The sequence below is a fragment of the Gouania willdenowi genome, chromosome 7 (assembly GCF_900634775.1).
Source record: "Gouania willdenowi chromosome 7, fGouWil2.1, whole genome shotgun sequence".
Classification (NCBI taxonomy): domain Eukaryota; kingdom Metazoa; phylum Chordata; class Actinopteri; order Blenniiformes; family Gobiesocidae; genus Gouania; species Gouania willdenowi.
Window position 1 is genome coordinate 20,200,009 of NC_041050.1, and position 24,652 is coordinate 20,224,660.

General features: G+C 40.9%; 2 protein-coding genes across 2 annotated transcripts; both read left to right on the forward strand.

The window, feature by feature from the left end:
- Positions 1-240: 240 nt before the first annotated feature.
- Positions 241-5,466, forward strand: LOC114466685 (natriuretic peptides A-like). Its single transcript, XM_028452322.1, has 3 exons — positions 241-351; positions 1,247-1,535; positions 5,291-5,466. Exons 1-3 carry the CDS (start codon positions 241-243, stop codon positions 5,464-5,466), a joined length of 576 nt encoding a protein of 191 aa, XP_028308123.1.
- A 1,144-nt stretch (positions 5,467-6,610) lies between these two features.
- Positions 6,611-23,862, forward strand: LOC114467097 (immunoglobulin superfamily member 21-like). Its single transcript, XM_028453143.1, has 10 exons — positions 6,611-6,727; positions 11,198-11,310; positions 17,601-17,722; positions 18,557-18,675; positions 21,422-21,537; positions 21,693-22,200; positions 22,543-22,643; positions 22,989-23,181; positions 23,256-23,294; positions 23,726-23,862. The coding sequence occupies exons 1-10, from the start codon at positions 6,673-6,675 to the stop codon at positions 23,803-23,805; spliced, it is 1,446 nt and encodes a 481-aa protein (XP_028308944.1). The 5' UTR covers positions 6,611-6,672; the 3' UTR covers positions 23,806-23,862.
- Positions 23,863-24,652: the final 790 nt, after the last annotated feature.

Here is a 24,652-nt window from a genome sequence, read left to right on the forward strand (position 1 = left end):
ATACACACACGCACAGAGAGACATCACTTCCCACCATGCACCACTTACAAAGACATCTGACTAGTTGCCTTATCATGAAAAGGTGCTAGAATGCACTTCAGCTGATTTACAAAACTATGAGTCAATGACTGTTACATGATGAGTGGAAGTGGGTGTATTCATGTGTGTTTTAAAGAATGCTGGAACGAATATAAAACCTTGTTAAACCTCTAGTGCCAGTAGTATTAGCAGGACACTACCATGAGCCCTGTGGTGCTGTGGGGCCTGTTGGTCCTGCTGGTTCAGCAGTCATTGGTTTGCTCCCACGTCCTAGGACGGCCATCCTCTTCTAGTGACCTATCTCAGCTTAAGGTAAGACAAGACATCTTTAATCAGGTCACCACATCTGTTTCTTTAATCCGATAATCAGCAATGCTGGTGTATTGGGAATTACACTAAAGTAAGAATACATTTTATTAATCAAACAGTTTTTAAAGTATGTATTTTTAAGGAATTTTTCAGTACATGATTGCATTATCAAATAACTGATCTGAGACGGTTTAGTTTTACCCTAGTGTTGATGTGTAGTTGCAATAAAAAGCCTAGAGCTCAAGGTATTAGTCAAAAGTATATTGGGCTTTGATGGTAGAGCTTAAAACTAATTTCACAAGGTTATTTTTCTTAAATAATGTCACATTTGCACTAAACATGTCAAACCAAAGTAATTAATGTGTTAATGTATCAAGAAAGAAAAAAAACCCAAGAGAGAATTGTCTACAAAAAATGTATGAAAATATGTATACATATTAGAATTGCAATTTGAAAACGTTTTGTATATTGGAAGGCTACTGCACAAAAAACTGTGCTGTTCAACTAAGTGTATCTTAACTAAAAAAAATAAATAAATGTTTTGTCATCTGATGTTCTCTCATGGCTTGGAAATGCTTGAAAAACACAGCACCACCCTTTATGCATAACTGTGACAGTGTTTGGATGGGAGATGGAGTTAGTTTAAAATGTATTTTAAAGTTATAAGTTATACACCCTCCTTTTGTACAACCACCTCATAAGAAAATGAGGTTTCAGGTGTTTGTCCCATGGTTTGATGATTAATCTCGTAAGACACTTAATTGAACATAATGAAGAAGAGTCAATGTAGTTCAACTTGATCAAGCACAGTTTATGCTTGGCCATATTTGGCTAATAATATATTTGTGCTTTTCATTATGTTGTTGAAACGTAACACTTACAATCATTTTGTTTACAGTCTTTGCTGGAACGCTTTGAGGAAACTCTGGCTGAAGCAGCTGAAGCGGAGGACCAGGAAAGTGATTATGAAGGAACAGACCAACAGCCTGAGAACAGCCAGTCTAGTCAGCAATGGAGCCCTGACCGCACGGGAAACGAAGAGCGTCTGGCACCAGGTAGAGCCTTAAATCAGAAGAGCCTGCTCCAAGACCTACTGTTGACTGCCAGAAAACGTTCCTCTGGCTGCTTTGGTGCCCGGATGGATAGAATAGGAAACGCCAGTGGGTTGGGATGTAACAGTGGACGAGGTAAGACTGCAATAAGGAAAATAAGAAAATGCTGTGAATTGCTTAAAACCTTGCTTGAAAATATTTGAATTTCTAAAAGTGTTTTACAGACATCATTTTGAATAATGGGCTTCTGGTTGTATGTCTAGTTATTAAGATGTGTTTTATATTGAGCTCATCCTAAAAATCCCTTTATTATTATTTCTTAAAAAGTATATTACATGCCTTTGGCCTGAATAGTTCATTCATTTAGACTCAATCAAATTTACTTAAGAATATCAGTTTAAATTAAAATAAAATCTTTCAGTTCTTCTCTAAACATATTTTTGTGAACATAGCATAAGTAAAGTTGAAATGAGTCAATGTCAGCACTAGGAAATACGTACAATAAATGTCACAGTATTTAAACTTGTGCTTCATGACAAAATTAAAAATTGAAGTCTAAATCTTCAGTTACACCGACTAAAATGTTGTACATTTTGTGTTTCTAACATTTTTTTACAAGGTTAAGCCAGCGGATTCCTGATGTGTGTTGGATTCTGAAGTCGGAAAAGAAGATAGAACCCACAAGATAGAAAATATTTCATTGGGACTGTTTACTGTGCACTGTGTGTGTGTGTCTCATGTGTTTTGCATGATCAGTGTGCTGTTTCTAAGCTGTGTAATAAATGTTGCAGAGTCTGTTACACAATGAACAACAATTTCACACTGTTATTGCATGTGGGTTCCAATAAAAAAAACAGATATACTGTTCTTCATAATGTAACCACTGCTGGTTTTATGCATTATCATTAGAGTTACCAGGATAACATTTCTGTTATCCAAAATACATTAAATAAAGACGCTTTGATTGTTTTATTCAAAATCTCAGTAGTTTGTGCCGCATCTGCGTGACAAACAGGCTGAATCCTACTCACTCCGTTCAGATAGTTTTTCATTTAATTATCTTAAATACTTTTGTAAAAAAAAAAAAAAAAAAAAACATGGCTTATGTTGTCTGTACTCATTAATGTACGCATTAAAATAAAAAATTAAAATAAAATTAAAATGTAAATAAATCTCCCCCGCAATTACTAGTAATTACAGCCATTGTCTAAAGTGACAATGGTAGAGAAACTGATGTTACTGATGTTGTTAGGAAGTCTCTGGAGGGTAAAATTGTAGGATGGTGACAGCAAACGAGCCAGTGCAACAGGAGAAAGCCGATGTAGACCACAGACAAGATCCACCACTGAAGAGAATCAACCAAGAAAAACTCAGATGAGTATGATGCAATTACACTTACACCAACACACAACACACCAGACCCTTTTTCAGCATGGCCAGCCAAGTATGGTGACTGTCAAGGTTCAATTCCAGAGGATTAAAAATGATGGCTCACTCGAAGAAAAAAATATAATTCACTGCTTTTATTTCCAGCTCCACACTCCATTGTTACAGTGCAAAGTATTTACAGTGCAGACAAAAAAATGTGCAGGAAAAACTCTTATTTACAGCAGCACTTACAGCCAGTACCAACATCCCAGCCAACTCTGCTCTTATGAGGTAAATCCTTGCTTATACAAATACAGTAAAAAGCAGGGAGTCTTAAAGAAAACTCCAAAACACAAAAGAAAATAATAACAATGCCAACATAAAATAACAGAAACAAAAACTATCTACATACCTCTTAAATGTGGGATGCCATGGTTACGGCCCGCAGGCCGGACTCGGCGCGATTCTCCATCACTTGGTTGATATGGGAGAGCATTTTATTTATTTATTTTTTAATCTAATGATTTTTTTTTTCCACACAAAATGTGAAATAAAACCATCCAGTTGTTTGTTTGTGGTCTGTGTAAATTTCTTCGTTTCAAATTTTCTACATTTGTGATGTCACACGTGAAATCGGGACTGAGTGTTGCCAGATCTGATGGACAATTTCCAACCCAATCACATCTTAGAACAGCCCAAACACGAACCACGAATCTGGCAACGCTGTGTTTGTGACACAATCCGACACAGCGGTTGTACAAAACAGTAGACTATCTCCTTGAATCAGGGACGGCGCTACACCGAGGCTAGAGGGCGCTATAGCCCCGTCAGGAATTTGTGTAGCCCCAGTTAAACTCCTTGAGCATTTTGTTTAATATTTTTATTATTAATTTATTGAGTTCAAAAACATTAAAAAGTTCCAGAGTAGCCATTCTGTTCCAATCAAATCCCTTTTACCCCATTCATTGGGGCCTATTGATTAACATACATTACAGTGTGTGTGTGTGTGTGGGTGTGTGTGTGTGTGTGATAGGGGATGGGAGGGGCAGAAGAGTCTTTTTCGCGCATCATTTTAGCGTTCACTAGCAGTTCAATGCAATGGATAATTAAGAAAAAAAGAGTTCCCGTAGAAAATGAAGACCAAGAGCCCGTCTCCCAGGGGCCTCTACAAACTTTGACCCATTACTGTCACGCTACCTGTCACCTCCGCTTCATGTGAGCGCAATTTTTCCACCATGTGGCGCATTAAAACATACCTGAGAAACCGAACGGCAAACCCTCGACCCAGCAATCTTGCCTGCCTGTCCAAACACGCAGAAACAAGTACAACAAACACATCGTTCTCCTATAACACAACTAGGGTGAGTTAGTTCTTCCCTGACGTTTTGCATTTTAGATTTATTGTCTGATTATTATTTTTATGAATGTATTATAAATTATTATTTATATCTAACATTCTGTGTTGCACAACTTATTTTATTGGAGAAAAAAAAGAGAAACTCCTTATATTTTTATTTTCAGCACCCCCACATACCAATTCCGCACCCCCTTAGTACCGGGAAATAAAAAATCCTGGTGCCGTGCCTGCCTTGAAGGGACTTTTCCTGTAATCTGAACATGAGATGTTGACAACAAAGCAACGTAGCAGCTCCAATAAGTGTTTGAAGCAGCGGAAACAGCTGCTTTTGCTGTTGAAGCTGCTGTTGCTGCACGGTGCATACACTTCATGAAACAGTGTTTTTCTGACTCACAATCACAATATCCGCTTGAATATCCATGTGTTTTACTGTAATGTGCAGTTTTTTTGGCTGAAAACAACAACAAGAGTGTGTGAATAGCAAAAGAAAGTCACTAGTGACCAGCTGTTGTGTGGAGTCATAGGTGGAGTCTGCGTCTATAGACACACCCATTCAAACAGCCCAGTTTTAGAATTGGTCAGAAAGTCACTTTTCAGAGGCTAAAACTCCAGAAAACAGGCGGGTTTGGGAAAATGAACCTCAAATACTATGTTCTTAGAACAAATGGAGATGGATGAAAAATAGCATTTTATGTCCCCTTTATTTTTGGTGGAATCCGTCAGTTGGTCTATTACTGCTGCTTCTTTTAATTGACCTAATTATACATTGGCACGTTTCATGTGCAAGCCTTCAATAAATATGATCAATTTAAAGTTTACACTTGTGTTATTTATAGGAAATGTGTTTTGTCTCTTTTGTTGCATTTCTAATTTATAAATGTAGGCCACTTGCATGGATAGGACAATGTTACATGTAGGCCTCATTGTGAGGCTATTGTGTAGGCCTTCATGAATAATTCATGAATAATTTTAAAAGCAGCATATCCATGTGTTGAGTCAGTGTTTGGTCTTTCAAGGCGAAAGTGTAATTCAGCCCCCCGAGGTCTCACTTGAAAAAGATCCTGACCAATTTCAGCAGCAGTCACTGATGGAGTTGCTCCGTTACAATTGCGCTTCAATGTAAGGTCCTATGCTTGGTCCTGGTTGCTTTCTCTCATGATTAAAGACCACACCATGCTTCGCTTGAGCCGAACCGAGACCTACATTTTTCAGAGGACCAGAGTTCGCTTGTTTGCTCCGCACCAGGGTTCCAGTGACCTTTCACATATCGCAAAAAGACCGGATTATCCGAGGAAGCGAAGCATGGTGCAGAGCAAAGAGGCATGTGTGAAAACACCCTAAGAACAGAAGAAGAACCTAAGATTACCCTCTACATTCACTTCTTTACAGAAAAAATGACTGTTTTTTAAACTCCTTATATGTGGTATCAGATGTAGACTGTTATATGGGTCACAGAGAAGTCATACCTATTTAAATAAGTATCAGGGATACCAATTTGATCAAATATGTGATGAGTTCATCCTAAAGGCTGCAACTTTGTGCCCATTGACAGATTATTAAATAGACTATGAAGAAGAGTATGAATGTTTTACAAATAGAAAATTTAGTGGCAGTAAGGGAATTCATGTTGGTAATACCACTGTTAAATGTAATGGGACACACTAATATCATACTTCTTCTCTTTAAAACACAGGTAGGGTATGAAAATGTTCTATGTTCTGCCAAAGCGATGGACAGGACTATATGTACACTGGTGAAAATGAAATGGAATGTTGATGTACAAAACAGTAAAAAAAAGAATAAACCTTGATAGCCAGAGAATAAAAATATATTTTAAATCACCACACTAATAACCAACAAACAAGTACCAAACCTACTTAGACTTTGTAGGCCAACAAAAAGGAATTCCAATGGTATTTAAAGCATGACATGATATAAAAGCAGGATTTGAATCAAGTTTGCCTGGGATCACAGTTAATAAAAATGTAGGTTGGGATTAATTACATATAATTTAACCAACAAAGAATGATAAATTACACTTGGTAAGGGATTGGAGCTATAGTTAAGTAAATACACAAAACAAGCATCGTGGCATGGCAGAAGAGTCAGGCTTTAGATTTGATGATGGCAGAGAAAGGAGCAGTTTGTCAGATGTTGGAGAACACGTAAATACCCTTCAGTACTGCAGCGGATGGAACGTTCACAGCTTTTGTGGTTAAATGAGACTTTAATATCATGAATGGGATGCAATCATGTCAATATGGACCAACACTTCAGAGAAAGTTGTTGTAATCAAAGCAGCATCCTAGCAAGTGTATCTAATAAAGTGGAAAAATACTCAAAGTGGGACAAGTAGGGTGGGGTTAATGCACAGCAAAAGAGAGAGAGAGAGAGAGAGAGTGGATCTATAGTAATCCTCTGACCATAAGCCCAAGCAGCAGGCTAAAGCCACCTCAGAGTAAAGGATGGGAGATGAAAGCCTACAGTCATCCTCTCCTCTCACAGAAGATGGAACATCTTTCAGTGTGAGCAGCAGCAGCCAGCAGAATGATTGGACCTCTCCTCCTCTGTCTCCTCCTTTCTACTCTGACTCTAACAGCTGGTAAGTGGCAGCTCCTTCTCTGACCGTGGCTCAGGTCGTCCTCTAGGGGTTCGATCACAGTGCTATACCTGCTATACCTGTCCATATGTCGAAGATACTGAACAATAAGTTACTCCCAATGGTTGATTAGCACCTTGCATGGCAGCACTGTCCCATCAGTGTGTGAATGTGAGGGTGAAAGGGTGAATGAGCTCAGACTTTGTCAGTAGTTATAAAGCGCTATAGAAATAAAGGCATTTACCATTTAGGTTTCTTCAACAATTGTGCAAATCTGTGTCAGGTATGCATGAAGTACAGTTTATGATTAGTGGCCTAAGTTTTTTCAATCTTTAAATAATGATTATCTTGCAGCATCAATTTTGTCAACAAAACACAAGTATTGCTATAATAACTGCTGATTGGAAAATAGGCTAAACAAAATGGATAGATAACCATTGTTTAGTATTGTATCATTGAAGAAATATACAGAAATATTACAAAGTTCTACTGACATTATTCAATATTTACTATTATGTTAGCTTCTCTGGACTCACAGCCGTGACATAAGATACTTTCTATATGCATTTATGGGTGCCTTATTATACCTCAGGCTCATTTCATAAATAAATAAATCAGACGATGCAGACTCATGTGGTTTGGGGAAACCCTGTAAGTAACCTAATACTATTTCTAGATAGTTCACCACTCAGATAAAAGCTCATTTTTTCATTCTGACCCATATTGCTCAAAATAATCCCTACTCTAAAATGATTACTGTCAATACCAGCGGCAGTAATCCACAAAGTGCAAGGATGTTAATCTCTCCACATTTCACAGATTGCCTGTGTATGATCACAGACTCAACCCAGGCTTTGCATTGTGAATGAATCTACCAGCCTTTCTCGCATACACTGTACATTCTCCCTATAACCATGCATTAAGTTAGAGTGCCCTGCTTACATACAGTGTGTGCTTTGTAAGTTATATCAACATTACAGATCAGGTCATCAAAGGTTTTGCTTGGTCTACATAAAAAAATGTGCAATCGTTTCAGTTATGAGTTTTAACTCTCACTCAAGTGTCACTTCAACAAAGTCCAAAATCAAAAATTCCAACATCAGTACTGTAAGAATTTGAGTTCCTGTTGAGCATTTTATTATTTAATTGACAAATGTGAATATGGAGCTGAGCAAGCATTTACATAAGGTGAACCTAATGCATGTCGTGTTATTGTAGTCTTTTAAGTGTGCTTGTGGGCGCTTTTTTATGTGTTTGCAGGCTGGACGTTGCTTTTAGTACAATTCATAGTCCTTTAGGTTACGCTGCTAAAGCGTCTTATTTATGTAGAAAGAAAACAACTGCACTCACCAAGCAAAGCTCAGGAAATATATGACTTTTCTTGATCTATTTTACTAATCCAAATCTCCATGCAGAATATGCTTTCCCTTTTTAAATAACTGCTTTTTGTTTTGTTTGCAGAGCTATTATTGATAGTTTATTTGTATTGTTTTTCCTGGGTATGTATTTCTCTCTCTCCGTGTGTGTGTGTGTGTGTTTGTGTGTGTGTGCGTGGGGTGTACGTGCATGCGTGTGTGAATTGAAAAGCAGCAGAGGAGATTAAGTTAAAAACATGAGGAAAAACAATCCTCATGCAGGCTGACGTCATGCAACATAGGTCAGTGCTGTAGCGGTGAAGCTGAGTAGGCTACAGTGTCAAAGGCCAATAAAGCACCAAATGCCTCTTTTTTGCAAGACGACCTTTTACTGTCTCCATATGCTATTGAAGGTCAACAATACATGTAGTGCAATCTTTTTGCGCCAGCTATGCATGTGTTTATTATTGCAATGAGGGCCATCACCAGCCCTCCAAGGGTAAGCTAAACTTTATTAGAGGGAAAGAGAAAGAGAGGGCAGTGTTACACCATGGCGAAGGGGAAAGGTACAGGGAAGAGAGTCAGGGTGGGACATTTGAAGGGGTGAATTAACACCAAGCTATTTTGATTGTTCTGAAAGTATAATGTGATGCTACTATATATTGTGTTGTGGGGTGTAATCTACTAAACCAGTCTGGTGGCAAATGTGGGGAGATTAAAGAGGGTGACGCAACACCCAGCTTAAGTATATTGATGGTGGCCATAAACAGAGAGAGAGGGTGAGTGCTTACACCTAGAACTAATAGTTTGGATCAATGTATCTAAAGTTTGGCCCAATACAAACGTATCCCAAAGCCTAAGGCATGCCAGTGTATCCACGACAGGTACAAGAGCCGCTATTGTGAACCCCGGCGACACCCTGTACCTGCAAGACCAACCAGGTCGGCAGCACCAATGGGGGCCAAGGAGGCCCAGGCTAGCCTGTTCCCAGTGACCCCAAGCCAGGAAACAGCACCATCCCACACACACCAGAGCAAGCTCCAGAAGCTGAGGACCCAACGCACCTCGCCGCCACCCCAAGACCCCCACGAACACTCATCAGACATCTTTTTCCAAAGAGAGTGCTCCATGAGCTGTTTTGGGGTGTTACTATTGGCTGCCCGACTAAAGTTGATGCACATTCATTGTCCTCTGTCGTAAAGTACAATGGCAGATAATCCAGCAGGAGAAGTAAGGGACAACGGTTACACAGCAAAGCAAGTGGGAAAAAAAGGACCAATGTGGTGAAGCAACAGTTTCAGAGGTCCGCTTTGGGTCCTCGCAGACCTCCGTGACTGCATAGGGTCAGCCTCACGTATTGGTGTCAGAGGGAGAGTGAGAACAGAAGTGATAAATCACAAGTAAACCTAGGAGAAACATATCCAAAATGGAGAGGACAGACACAAATTGGCTCCCTAAGTGATTTTTTGATGTTCACCCCCTCAACTCACCCCATCCCGAATGTATCACTGGTACAAATTGATTGTATAACATCCGGCATTTAATATGACAACCTTTATTAGTATTAACAAAAGTAAGTATAGATACAGAAGTTTGGCCGTTTGATAAGAAACTGCAATCCAATCATAAATATATAAATAGATATTAGATATAACTTCAAACTGAAATAAATAAAAGACTGAGTCACAAATAGAATGCCCCTACTTGAATTATTGTGTGTTTCTGTAACTAGTTAAAGCTGCAGTATGTAAGTTTCTTTAGCTTTCATTCGGCCCGCCATTTGGACGGGCCGAGGTCGCACCAGACAGGCCTCCTAAAAGGAACACCTCACTTCACTCCCAGCTGGTCTGGCTCACTCACTTGGTGCACCACACACCCATACCCAAACCATGGGGGGCTGGATGGTGGGGCTGAGGGTGGAGGGTGGCGCCGCCTGTGCTACTGAGTAGTGGCGCGGGGGCGGCATTCCCACCTCAAATTGCCCTACCAATCCCTCCAATTTTAATCGCATCTCAACACACCACCACCCAGAGGATGCGACTACCACTTCCACCCAGAGGATCTATTTACACCACATACACATATATTGCACCTCATACATTCACTAAACACACACATTCACACAGGGGATAGGGAAGTGCCTCTCCATTGGGGAATGGAGAGGCACCATAACAGAAAGGTGGGTAGGATCACACATTTGGGCCTGTCGGGTGGGGGCCTGATCCCTCTGTTGATGGCTGGGCCACCGTGTAGAATGCAAATACATCAGGATGGTGCGGTCGGGCCTGGTGGGGCGGTGGGTCTCGGAGGGGGTGTTGGGGGCTCTCTTCGCGGGGTCTCTCCGGGCGGTGTCGGCCCAGCGGGGAGGGGGGGTGCCTCTTCCCTATGGGTGTGGCTTGGTCCTTGTCTCGTCTCCTGGTCGCCTTGGGGGCTATCCTCGGTGTGTGCGGGCCTGGTGGCGGCCCGCCTCGCCAGTGTGGGGGGTGGGCGCGCTGAGGGGTGCTGGCGTTTGTAGCGGGGTTGGGGCAGGGTGGGGTGGATGTCGGTGGGGGGCCTTGGGGTTGGGGGCGGTGGCGAAGTTCGCCGGCTCCTCGGCTTCTAGGTGCTTTCTCGGGTGTGTATGTGGGGGCGGTGGCTGCCTCTCGGCTTGGTGTCTTGGGGGCATCTGGGGGGCTGCTCGGCCGGGGGGGGTTGCCTGGGCTCCCTGGCCCCCGCTCTTTCTGCTATTCTGGCTGCGTCCTCGAGTCCGGGGCAGCGCTTGGGTTTACAGTGGCAGTATCTTGCACATACATCGGTCTGCGATGCACTAGCATGTCTTGGACTGTGGGATAAAACTTGTACTGGGCTTAACTTTAGACACGTTGATCCCAAATACCTGTTTCAGGTATTACCACTCACTCCTTCCCTCTGTCCACATTGCAATAACAAAAAAATACAAAAAAAAAAATGCATTGCTGTCTAAAAAAAGATTGCACTTCTTGTAGTGTTGACCTTAGAAAAGAAAAAAGAAAAAAAAATTGACAGATTACCAACAAGTATTTTGTTGTACACAAATATATGAGGAAAGACTATACAGTACTATATAAAGATTCCAGTAATTCATGCTTTCTTTTGGCAGGTTATCTCACTGTTTCCATTGAGCCTCTTCCTCCTGTTGTCATTGGAGACACAGTCACACTCAAATGCAACTTCAAAACAGATGGAAACCTCAGAGAGATTGTGTGGTTTCAGGTGAGTGCACTTCAAGAATAAATGTTTGTGCAAATGAACGGAAAATTCACATTGCCGGTAAATTAGTGATGCACTGAAATTCCGGCCACCAAACACTTTTCTTTACCAAAACAAGTCGACCGAAACAGGATGTTGTAAACAGCAAACACAGCGGTCAGCGCACGCTTGTTTGGAAACGGATCAAATTGTCTGCGGACTCAAAGGGCGGCTGTATTTCAATACATCTGAGCTCTAAGGCGTTTTCTGAGCAGCATTTGAGACATGGGACATAAGCATTTTATGATTCTGTGTCACCTTGACACTGTAGTTACATGTAGCCCTCCGTGAACAAGGACCACACGGCAGCCTGACTTGTGGTTGCACATCAGCAGCAATTATCTGGTTTCAGTGTGTCAGCACACATTTCACAGAGATCCTCTGATATTCATCCCGACTGTACTTGGTGCGCGTAAAGATCAATACTTGGAGATGCACACGCTCTGTGTGCTTGGATTAAAAAAAAAAACATTGAAGCTGCTCTTCACCAAGAACTTAAATGCACTTTGTGTTTTAATGAGATAACATGTTTAATACAAAGTGTCTATTTGTACGGACAACCCCGGTGCTATTGGTATGTTTACCAAAGTACACGTACATAGCGTTTTAGGATTAGGGTTACAGTTAGGGTTAGGTTATAACCCTATATCGCAACACTTTTTAGGGTTAGGGTTTGGGTTAGGTTTACGATTAGGTTTAGTCTTAGTCACGTGATCTAAACTGGCCAATGAGGGGCGCTGCGTACAAACAGAATGTCGGTATATTGACACGGCCTTGGCATTCTCATTTTCAGTTTTTGGTTTCGGCCTAGAATTTTGATTTCGGTGCATCCCTATGGTAAATTGTTATCAATGTCGACATTTACAATTCTGTATTTCACAAGTTTATATGCTCACCATCCATTTCAATAGCTACACCTGTTTGATTGCTTGTGTGACCAAGGAGGTACTGAACTTAAAATAACTAATGCTAAAATAACTCAGGCAATAATAATATCCAAGGACACACAGATAAGTTTATAAAAAAATAGGCAGAGACAGTGTTTTCAAACGATGGAATTGAAGTTTATTAAGACCAGGAGTAAGCATAAAAGATAAAAAAAAAGAATATTTATTTCTATAACTAAAATTTAGGTTTTACTCAATGATCAATATTAAAGTACACATTCAATTAAAACATTACAGCCCCTGAGCCAGGACCAAACAGAATCTGAAAAAATAAAGCAAGATTAAAACAACTAAGCAAGGATGATTGGAGAGGAAGTAGCCCCACCCCAAACAAACCAAAAAGCGCTCCCCACACACACACATTAAATAACAAAAGCCTTAAGTGCAAAACAGAAATACTGTAAGGGCCAACTCCCCTCCTCCCAGGCACACCCAAGGGAAACAACTCTAAGACCTAAAAGACCCAGGGACTGTATAACTTTACTAAAATAGGGTTTTCACAATTTACAAAAAAAAGATATCAAATAAACTCAGATTTAACCAAAAAGAAACCCTAAAAACAAACTCTAAACAAAACAGTAGCAGGCTAAAATCTAGAATTATAAGGGAAACAGATGTTAAAACCCAAATACACAAAAATAAACTAAATATTAAAATACCTGTCCTACCTTAAAATTGCTCAAAACAATGGGGGGAAATAGCTGCCACCAGAATCCTAAACAGCTGTAAAACCAGAAGGATGTGTTAAACAGCAGGTTAAAATGCTAAAAACAAACCGAGGGAGCGATTGAAAACACACCTGTCACCAGCCAGCAGCAGTCGAGACTGATCACCAGACATGGAGGAGAAAAGGGAGCCCCCTACTGACCGGTACAATCGTTAATATCTAATTAGTCAATCACGTGGTCGCAAATCATTGAATTTAGGCATGTAGACAGACAACTTGCTTTGGTTCAAACCAAGCATTAGAATGGGTAAGAAAGGGGATTTAAGTGACTTGGTTGTTGGCGCCAGAAACGACTGATCTACTGGGATTTTCATTCACAACCGAGAATGGTCCAAAAAAAGTGACAATGTCCAGTGAGCACCAGTTGGGTACACTAACTCTAACCCTTGTTGACGTGAGAGGTCAGAGAAGAATGGGCAGGCTAGTTTGAGATGATAGAAAAGCAACAGCAACTCAAATAACCACTCGTTACAACTAAGAAACGCAGAATGCCATCTCTGATTGGACAACACATCAAACCTTGAAGAAGATGGGCTACAGCAGCAGAAGACCACATTGGGTACCACCCCTGTAAGCTAAGAATGGGAAACTGAGACTAGAATTTGCAAAGGCTCACCAAAATTGGACAATAGAAGATTGGAAAAATGTTGCCTAGTCTGACTAAGCTCGATTTCAGCTGCGACATTTAGATGAGAGTCAGAATTTTACGTAAATAACAATATGAAAGCTTGCAGCCATCCTGCCTCATATCAACGGTTCAGGCTAATGGTGGTGGCGTGATGGAGTGGGGGATATTTTCTTCGAACACTTAGGGCACCTTAGTACCAAGTATTTAAATGCTGCAGCCTTCCTGAGTATTGTTGCTGACCATGTTCATCCCTTTATGACCACATCTTCTGATCGCTACTTCTAGTAGGATAATGAACCATGTCACAAAGCTCATATAATCTTAAACTGGTTTCTGGAATATGAGAATGAATTCACAGTACTCCAATGGCCTCCACAGTCACAAAATCTCAAGCCAATAGAGCACCTTTGGTGTGATGGATTGCATCCTAGATGTGAAGTCAAGAAATCTTCAGCAACTGTGTGACGCTATCATGTCAATATGATCTGAGGAATGTTTCCAACACCTTGTTAAAAATATGTCACGAAATATTAAGGAAGTTCTGAAGGCAAAAGGGGGTCCAACTGTTTACTAGCAAGGTGTACCTAATAAATTGACTGGTGAGTGTATCTTCACATGTGGTCTGTGACCCTTTAGGCATGAGTGCAAAGGCGACTTTAAAATACTCACGAGGTGCACAGTGGATTAGTGGTTAGCACGTCTGTCTCACAGCAAGAAGGTCCTGGGTTCAAGCCCTGGAGTAGACACGTGGGTCCGTCCTGTGTAGAGTTTGCATGTTTTTGGTTGGAGTTTCTAAATTACCAGTAGGAATGAATGTGAGTGGTTTTCTGTGTATGTGTTGCCCTGCGATGGACTGGCACCCTGTCCAGGGTGTACCCCCCTCTAGCGCCCAGTGTGAGCCAGAGATAGGCACTGGCAGACCCATGTGACCCTGAAAAACAGGAAAATGGATGAATTCATTCCAATCCAAAGTGCTCTCTGAATGGTACTGCACATCACTGAAATGAGAGTTCTACCTCGTGGTATATGCATTTGGAGCCCTGGTTGCCTTTCTGCCAGCTTTGTTAATCATGGGCTGAGCTTAATAAAACATTGGTGAGAAGCTCAGCATGAACAGGTTGTAATTTGTAGTGATTTTATGAATAAAGACTGCAGTGCTACTTCAATTCAACAAATAATTCTACGAGAGATTGAGAAATACCTCTTTCTGTCGTAATGTCCATGCACCGCTGCCTCCATCGCCACCGGTCCAAGATGGCGGCACTGTTGACGTGTCCCTCCACAGTCGATGCAGCGTCTACGTATATAATGTCTATGGCCACTACCCTCAAAACACTGCATGTACACTCCACACAGCTAGTCCTCCTGCATGTCTACTAGACAAGGTCTGGCAACTGGCAGACTAGAAGAACTCAGGCCAAGCAGCAATCTGGCACTTCATCTGCAATCATAATAGGGTAATAGTAAATATTCTAAAAAACTACATTAAGAAGCCTACATCTACCCTTTTTAGTCTACCTCAATATGGAGGTTTATTTAGCCCAGCCAAGGTCATCAACTCTTCACTTCTTTAGATCTATATATAAATGACTTAGATCTCAACTTTAAAACCCAAGGCAATAGGCATTGCCCCTCAAACCAACAAGCAATCAATGCTAGAACTTACCTCCACTCAGTATTTCATTTAGCTCAGGCCAAGTCACTTCTGCACAACTAAATATGAATAGCTGTTAGAGTTCAGCTTAATTAATTACATTGTTTCTCCAAGAAGTCTTCTTACCTGCACACAAAGGGGGAGATCCTACCACACCTCTGCCAGGATTCAGAGGAAGAGGCCCTAAATGACCTTTTGCAAAAGCCCCGCCCCCCTTATTTACTTTTGGGATGTCCGTCATGTTCCTAAGTTTGTCCTGTCTGTAATGGCTGGGAGAAGTCTACTGGTGTGTGTGTTAGTGACTCTTTTTGGAGCTGCTCAATATCCTCCTGATCCAGGCAAATACAATATGCAATAAAGGGATATATTCAACATATTAAAATAAACAACAAAGGGGACATTATAACTATCAAATCAAAAACATACCAGTTATGCTCCTGAAGTGCTGGGTAAGTGTTCTTATATTATATTGTTCGTATCCTCCTTAAGCAATAAGAGCGTTAAAGGAATGGATCTGAATAAAACAAACTGTTACATTAGCTTTCTAGCTGAACCTACAGGTGATCCAAGGCTAATAAGATTAAAATAGCAGCTATTGTATGTCACATACACAATCATACACAGTACAATGTGCAGTGAAATGCATGTGTGTCACTCGTCCGGATACTTACACAGGAACACCAGTGTAAAAACCTAGTAATCAAATACAGAAACAATATATGTATATTCTAAATATATATATTTAGAATATACATAAATATAAAGTCAATTGTGCTGTGCCATGTGTGTAAGAAAAATAAGTAAGGTCAGTGTTTGTTGAAGATGCGGATGGCTTGAGGAAAGAAGCTCCTCCTCATCCTCTCGGTTTTAGCCTTCAGTAGCGTCTCTCTGAGGGAAGTAATGAAAACAGATAATGACTGAGGTGAGAGGGCTCCCTTTGGATTTTGGTGACTCTGATTGTGCAGCGTTTGGTGTATATGACCTGTAGGTTGAGGAGAGGGGTTCTGATGATGCACTCTGCGGGGCGCACCACCTTCCTGATAGCCAGTGAGTAATAATGCTCCCTGAAAGGATCAGCTGTTTTTAAGGGTGACAGGGTTGACGGGTCTGAACTGCAGCGACACGACAAACACAGTCAATTGATCACACTTATTGCTATGTAATGATGACAGTTTGTGAAGTAGTCTGAGGGCCAAAATCTGGCCCGTGGGCCACTAATTATGGTTGACTGCCCTACCTGTAAATAAAAACTAGCATTTACATTAACGTCACAAAGTACGATATAACCAAGCTTATACTGTTAACTAATGCAAGCTAAAATGCCAAGTTAACGTCATCTTAAACATTTGGCTTATTTTCCTAGAGCAGACGAAGATGATGATGACTAACTTCCATTGTCAGTGTTGTGATTGCTGCATGAATGTTAAGGCTATTTCTTCTCCCGTGTTACTTGTAGCAGACCACGAGTCATTAACGTGTGTTTAACCTTTTGCTTCCTCAGTTTAGAAGTTTTACCGCAGGTGGCGTTGCACTTCGCGTCACAAATGTTGAGGCGAGTGTAATCTGCACTGCATTTTGAAAAGTGGAGCCATACATTCAAGGGCTTCATGTCAGCCATTGCTGAACCTGCAGCTACTGACGTTATTAAACTCTCATGCGTGCAATGCTGCGTTCAGTGCGGCTTAAAAAAATGGGAGAATCTTTCTTCACCTGTTCACAGTCACAAGAATGAATTTAGGTAGTGAAACATGGCACCGTTGGATTTTACTTGATCCAGTGCCTGGTCGTGCTGATGGAATTCGGTCGGTACCTATAAAAGTGCCGAAGTTGGAACCCATCCCTACTTGAGAGACTCATCTATATCATATATCACTAGAGGAAAGGAAGAAATATGGAAACCTTTGTTCGAACTTCTTGGATGTTATAATGTGTGCCCACTTCGAACTCAAGCTGCTGTGTTTGTAAATTTGTGTAATTAATGAAGTCAATGTCAATGTCAGGTTTATTTATATAGCACATTTCAAAACAGCTACAACTGCCCAAAGTGCTGTACAGCAAACATTATAAAATACAATGTACAAACAGTCACAAAATATACAGCATAAAACAATAATAATAAAATACACCAAACGCTGCAGAATCAGAGTCACCAAAATTAAGTGTTTGTGTGTGTATTTTTTTCTCTCTCATTTATTAATGTCATTGTTTCCATTATGTGAAATATAAAATTAATTAACCACAATTGTTAAATATAGTGATATTGTAGATTGTAATTCATTTTTCTAATTTGTCCTGTAGGTGATTGAAGGAAGCACTGGCAAGCAAAAGATTTTCACCTATGATGCTCTGTACAACAATAGTTACTCCAACCTGGAAGACAACCGCAGACAGGAAGAGCAGCTTTACCAGTCAACAGTGCGGTGAGAGGATTTTTCCTAAACAGTTTTAAGATTTAAGGTGGTGTCCCTTTGCATCACATTCAATTCCACTACCAATTTAAATATTCCAACACAAGAACCAGACTATCTTTGTCTTTATCAGCAGTAACAACAACAGTGATAATATTTAATATATTTTATTTATGTATTTATGATTAAGTTATTTATGTATGTATTTATTTAAGGTGATGTACAGGGCGTGTGTTATTGTTTTATATCACTATTTTACAGGCTTTGTGATATAGTGCAGTTAAATTAACATGGTCTTGTTTCTTATATTAACAAATATGTACAGTAGCACCCCCTGGATTGACGCATCCTAAGCATTTGCCTATACTGCCTATGCCATGGGCTGGCACTGCTTAAAGTGTTCTTTTTAGTTGACAGAGCTACATCATATTTGCATTATCATGTACTAAAGGCACTAGTGTGCTTTTGACATCCTTGACATCAAAGATAGATGTCAACAACTTTATGTTCTGAGGCTCTGCAAGCGCACTCCTCTCATTGGTCGGATGTCGACTGCTGTCGATCATTGCAGTGATGCATGCACAGTTACATTACGGCTCTTTTTTCTCTCCTTCCATATCCATTACACATATGTGCAAATGCGTCTCTTCGCGCAAAATGTGGCCCCCCCATGGAAGATGAGGCCCTAGTGCATTTTCTGCCTTTAGAGAGGAGCGGTACTGGAGACACTGTTGTTTTATCAAACTCATTATTTGGACACAAATTTCTGATTTTGATAAAAAATAATTTTAGAGATAATTTAGTTTCATGTTGACTCAGCCAGGAAGCATTTTTGCACATCTGCAGGCTTCCAGAGGTGAAGATGGAGGATGACGGTGTATACGAGTGCCATGTTGGAGTCTATGACATGAGCTTGAGCAGCAAAGTGATCCTAGACTCCAGTAGCATCATCCTTACCATAATAGGTCAGTACTATACTATGTTTCAAAGATATAAAAGATATAGACCTCCTATGGTGGACCATTAGGCCACCATTAGGGCAGTGGTGGCCTAATGGTTAAGGAAGTGAGCTTGCAACCATCACTGTGAGATGTCCCTTAGTCCTGACTGCTTCCCTGGCACCACACTGTGGCTGCCCACTGCTCCTCAGGGAAGGGTTAAAAGCAGAGAACACATTTTATGTACCTGTAGCTATGTGACAAATAATGAAAAATGATGGCAAAGCCAATTTGGCCAATTTGGCTCCCTAAGTGAGTTTTAGATCTTCAGCCCCCCAATTCACCCCATCCCTAATGTATCATTGGTACAAATTTATTGTATAACAACCTGCATTTAATACGACAACCTTTATTAGTATTAACAAATGTAAGTATACAGTAGATACAGAAATTTGGCTGTTTGATAAGAAAATATCATCCGATAATAAATATATAAATGACTATTAGAAATAACTTCAAACCAAAATTATTATTATTATTATTATCATTATTAATAATAATAACAATAATGTGTGCTCCTGTAAATAGTTAAAGCTGCAGTATGTATGTTTATTTTGGCTTTATTTGTCCTGGCCGTCGAACTGTGTACCAGCTCTACAACTTCAGCAGGGTTGTAGAGAAAAAAAATGAGTTGTAATGTATGTTTTTTAGAGTCATTATGTGTACTTTTGTATCTTTCTGTTGTCTTTTTGTGCATTTTTTTATATAATTATTGTTTTTTGTTGCCATTGTAGTATGATTCTGGAGTCATTTTGTGTATTTTTTTTATCTTTTTTGGTGTAGTTTTGTGCATTTCTGTTGTCATTTTGTGTATAATAAATATTTAGTTTTGTGTATTCCGAGTCATTTTAATATTTTTGTTGTCGTCTGGTGTATTTTTCTGCAATACATGTTTTTGTAGTCATGTTGTATATTTTTGGAGCCTTTTTGTATATTTTTGTGCATTTCTGTTGTCGTTTTGTGTACTTTTTTTGTATAAATTTTGTTTCGTTTTTTGTTTTATTTTACTCATTTAGTATATTTTTATTATAAATACCTTATGTGTGGTGAGGGCGTGTTTTGAGATGTGTGTGTGTGTGTGTGTGACTCGCTACCTGACTGTCACCATGTGGGACTCTCTCCCTCTCCTCCGTGGATTCTCTCTCATACACACGCACACGCATCAGCCGCGCACATGCACATACTCCATCACAGGTTGTTGAAATGCTGGTGTAGAGAAAAAAAAAAAAACGAACCCGTGGGAACTTTGTGAAACTTCCGGTAACTCTTTGGTTGACCCAACTCTCTCTCTAAACGGCTCTGTGTCCGTGCAGCATGTCCATCCAAGGTGCGCATTTGGTTATGTAGCACGTGGTGAAAATATCAGCGTTTATAATGCTGTATCCGCGGAGAAAATAGCATTTTCCGCTTTTCGCTTTCAACACAGCCGCGGCCATTGCCTGCCAATAACTTCCGGGTCCTGTCTGTCTGGTCTAAACATCCATCCATCCATTTTCATACCCGCTTATTCCCGTTTATCAGGGTCGCGGGGGTCTGCCGGTGCCAATCTCCGGCTCTCATAGGGCGCTGGGCGGGGGTACACCCTGGACAGGGCGCCAGTCCATCACAGGGCAACACAGAAACAGACAACCATTCACTCTCTCATTCACTCCTATGGGCAATTTAGAGGCTCCAATCAACCTTACAGTCATGTTTTTGGATTGTGGGAGGAAGCCGGCGGACCCGGAGGAAACCCACGCAGCACGGGGAGAACATGCAAACTCCACACAGAAAGGACCCAAGTCCACCCCAGGGCTTGAACACAGGACCTTCTTGCTGTGAGGCGGACGTGCTAACACGTGGTTAGATATAGATAGTTGGTTAGATATAGATAGTTGGTTAGATATAGATAGTTGGTTAGATATAGATAGTTGCAACAAAGGAATGTGCTTATTTTTACTTACATCAAGCTAGTGGGCTATACACTCTTAGCCCCACTGGTTTACTAGTGCTTCTGCTAATGTGTTTACTAGTCAACTAGTATATCTTACTTTTACTAGTAAACATGTTGGGTCCACTTAATTTACACGTAAGGGCAAAAAATGCTCAGTAGTTCAGTAGCTTAAGCCTATTTTGCTAGTATTCACTGTGAAAAAACATAGTAAATAGAATTGTATGTATTTGTTACCTAGAGAACTAGAGAAGACATAATAAATAGCCTTCTCACTCGGATTTCCACATGCTCCTGAATCATGATACCTTTTAGACAACATCAAGTTCTGCAGCTCTGCGAGCGCACTCCTCTGATTGGTCAGGTGTGGATTGCTGTCAATCATTGCAACAAGTCTTTTTTCTCTCCTATGAGAACTGATTGTGCTCTATTTGCACCTAACGGTAGTGCATACAGGTATGCACACAGCACATTCAATGTGCAAAGGCGTCCCCTCGCGCAAAATACGGCCCCCATGGAAGATGAAGTGTCCTATGCACAGCGTGTGTTCTGCGTTTATGGTGGAGCGTTTCAAAGATCTGTCTGTTTGACAGTATTTACAAGCCCAACCATGTTGTTAGATGATTCTCTTTATATCTTCTTGAATTCAGGTTGATCATGTTGATTATGCACCCACAACCCCACCACCCCCAAAAAAGCTTTCAAATTCTGTTGCAATAAATGCTCAAAGAAAACATGTTTTTGTGCCCCCCCCTCCCCCACCCCCACCCCTCACCAACGTAGTTCCTCCAAAGTCCATCTCTGTGGTAGCAGCTAATTCCCCGGCTCCATTCAGCCGCTACGAGGCAGAGAACTTCACTTTGGTTTGCACTGTAACCGGAGCAAAGCCAGCCCCAACAGTGAGTTTAAGACTCAGCACTATGTTTCAGAAGACACCCTTATCACCCTTCTGCTAATGTGCAAAACACTTTCAGACCTCATCTTTAAATGTAGATGTTCATTCAGTATTGTCCATCCTTTTATCACTTCCATGTTCTTTGTCCATCAATTCTAGGTGTATTTCAAACGGGACGGTGAGCTCATTGATGTGGTGCCACCAGCCTCCTCCACCTTTGCAGGACACCAAAGCAGAAGAGCAGGTGTAGAAAAAAGCCCGGCTCAGCAACATTCCAGTCTCTGGAGTTCACTGGTTCTCCCCAGTCGTGACCTCGATGACACCAAATTGAAGAAATCCCTCACTCTGCAGGATGAGGAAGGCAAGGTGGCTCGGCTGGGTCAAGACGATCCTGATGGCTCCCAACTTAGCCGGGAGCTGAATCCTGAGCCAACCACAGAAGAGGTCCCTGAGACCATGGTAAGCCGGGAGTTTCCACGCTGGGTTCAGAGCAGTGACCCGCTCTTCTACTTCCAGCACCGGCAAGAGCCGGTAGGTGATGGAACGGTCAATGTGAGAGCCATATTGACTTGGAGCCTCAACCCTCAGCTGGACAACGAAGCTCTGTTCAGCTGTGAAGTCAAGCACCCTGCTCTGTCCATGCCCATGCAGTCAGAGGTCACGCTGGGTGAGTCCAGGAGCAAAGAGCACATTTACTGGAAAACGCTTACCAAAAGTTCCACAAATTGGCTTTATTGAGTAGTTTCCCATGAAGGTTCACTTAAATAAAATAAATAAAGCTACCTGTATGCTGCCATAGAACAGGAAACAAGTCTGTTTCTGACACATAGACAAACACATTCACACACTTGTTCACTCCTACAAGCACAAGCTCAGATGTGCAAATAGCAATGAAACCCAGGGAGCCTTCTTATATAGAGTTGATCAATGAATACAATTATTGATGTATTTATTATGCCTTTTTAAAAAACACAAGTGGTGAGTTGATTCCTCACTTCTTTCCCCACAGCGGCTCCGAAAGGCCCCAAACTCTCTATGCGCCCTGATAAAGCCAAAGTGGGGGACACGGTGAGAATCACTGTGCAGGGGTTCCAGCTGGGGCCGTCTGCGGTAAGTTTTAAAAGACCATGAGGAAATTTTAAATAGGTGACAATTTGTGATGAGATGCTTTGTGAGTGTGCGCCACTGTGAGTGGTGTGTTAACAAAGAAATTAAAGCATCTTCCAAGACACTCTTGGAGCAGTAAACACGTCCATGCCATATCCAAATTTTATTTATATTCTTACACATTCCAAACATAAATAACTGAATATATTAATCAATATTATATATTATGAACTTACATATTAGCAGTAAATAAGGTCCCACTCATCTCCTATGTGATCATCTGCTGCGCTGAACAGATATGAGCTTTTCCATGTGTTACATTATGTTAATTTACCTCCTGGTCCACAGAGCGAGGTGTTCCCTGAGCCTATGTTTACCTGGACGAAGGTTGGTGGGCATCTGCTGGATGGCAGAGAGCAGCATGATGGAAGAGAGCTTGTTCTGGAAAGAGTTCCTGCAGAACTCAATGGCTCCATGTTTCGCTGCACTGCTCAAAATCCTCTGGGCTCCACTGACACACACACACGCCTCATTGTGTTTGGTTGGTTTTGTATGTGATTCTTTGAATGTGCACAAAGGGAATACCTTGCTAAAAAAAATGTCATGTCTTTATAGAAAATCCAAGGCTACAAAAAGGAAAAGAAAATGACATCGGTAAGTTTTCTTTCATTTCAAAAGGTCCTTAATTCCTGCAGCCTTCTAAAAACTCCAGACAACACATACTACTTTTAATATATCATTCGCTTAAAACCATCCTCTCATTTGACACAACATAAATTTACCACAAGCGTTTTGTGAGTGCATTAAGTAAACATGGAACACAAAATCATGCTTCTGATTTAGTACAGGGGTCTGCAACCTCTACTCTCCATTTTGCCTAATCTCACCTGCCATTGCAAAAGAGTCAAAAAGCCACATGAGGCTTCAGAGCCACAGGTTGCAGACCCCTAGTAGAACAAGGAGATTTTCCTATCTATATTTTAATTACAGTGTTGGCGATTTTAGCTTCAAAGATGCTCACGTAGTAACAAACTATGTATCGGGGTGAGGATGTAACATTGTAATGCTTTCTTTTTTGTGTGCAGTAATCAATGCTGCTGTGCATCAGTGTCTCCTAACCATAACCTCCTTGATGCTGCTGAGATTCTCCTGTGAGATGATGTGACCCAAGGCTTTGCATGGACTACTATATGGACCTGTTGCTTCACAACCCCAGCAAAAGACAGCCTACACTATAAAGCGGTTGCACCACAACGCCAAACTGTAATCGGCCCCATTAATCAGAGGTGCAGGAATAAGCCTAGAAAAGTGATGTCAAAAGGAAATGACTGATGATGCAAGAGCAATTAATAAGATGCACCGATCAAAAATGAACACCTGTATAATGAGCGTGTACTTGGCTAACTATGCACCATATGTGCGGAGCAAGGCGTTTACTCACTTACGAGAACTTTAGAGTTGATTGTGATTTAATAACGTAAACAGGACAGGCGTAGGACGTGTGTGTGCCCTCTGTTTTAAATCTGAACGTTTTTGTGCAAATCGGCAGGGATGAGGCAGCCAATGAATCAAGCACTAAAAGTGGGATTTATATTGAAGCGTTACTTTTGAGTAGGCCTAGCCAATGAAAGACGTCAGAGGGCAGATCTCTTGACCTACTTGCTATTATATATTTGAACTATAGAAAATATGCAAATGTAGCAATAAGTGAAGCTGTTTGTCATGTTTCTTGTGGCACACTTTAGTACAGACATGTTGTCTTTTTACTTCCTGGTCAAAACCACCAAAAAGTCTCCTATGATTGTATAGGCCTATCACTGTTCCAGAGAGAAATCATGACTTACTATAGGCATGTTGCTGTACAATTAAAGCAGTGCAAGGTCAGTGTTCACGGGAAAAGGGCAACACAGAGAATCCATTGGAAATTTCCGTTCAATGCATTCACGGAACCCTTCGCCATTGGATAAATAACATATGATTTCTTCAAAACATAGATGTATATTTCATTCAAA

Coding starts and splice junctions, on each gene's coding strand:
- LOC114467097 (XM_028453143.1), top strand. CDS start 6,673: ATGATTGGACCTCTCCTCCTCTGTCTCCTCCTTTCTACTCTGACTCTA. Junction 22,644..22,988: donor TCCAGCTGGGGCCGTCTGCG/GTAAGTTTTAAA, acceptor CCTGGTCCACAG/AGCGAGGTGTTCCCTGAGCC. Junction 23,182..23,255: donor CACACGCCTCATTGTGTTTG/GTTGGTTTTGTA, acceptor ATGTCTTTATAG/AAAATCCAAGGCTACAAAAA.
- LOC114466685 (XM_028452322.1), top strand. CDS start 241: ATGAGCCCTGTGGTGCTGTGGGGCCTGTTGGTCCTGCTGGTTCAGCAG. Junction 352..1,246: donor GTGACCTATCTCAGCTTAAG/GTAAGACAAGAC, acceptor TTTTGTTTACAG/TCTTTGCTGGAACGCTTTGA. Junction 1,536..5,290: donor GGGATGTAACAGTGGACGAG/GTAAGACTGCAA, acceptor TCATGATTAAAG/ACCACACCATGCTTCGCTTG.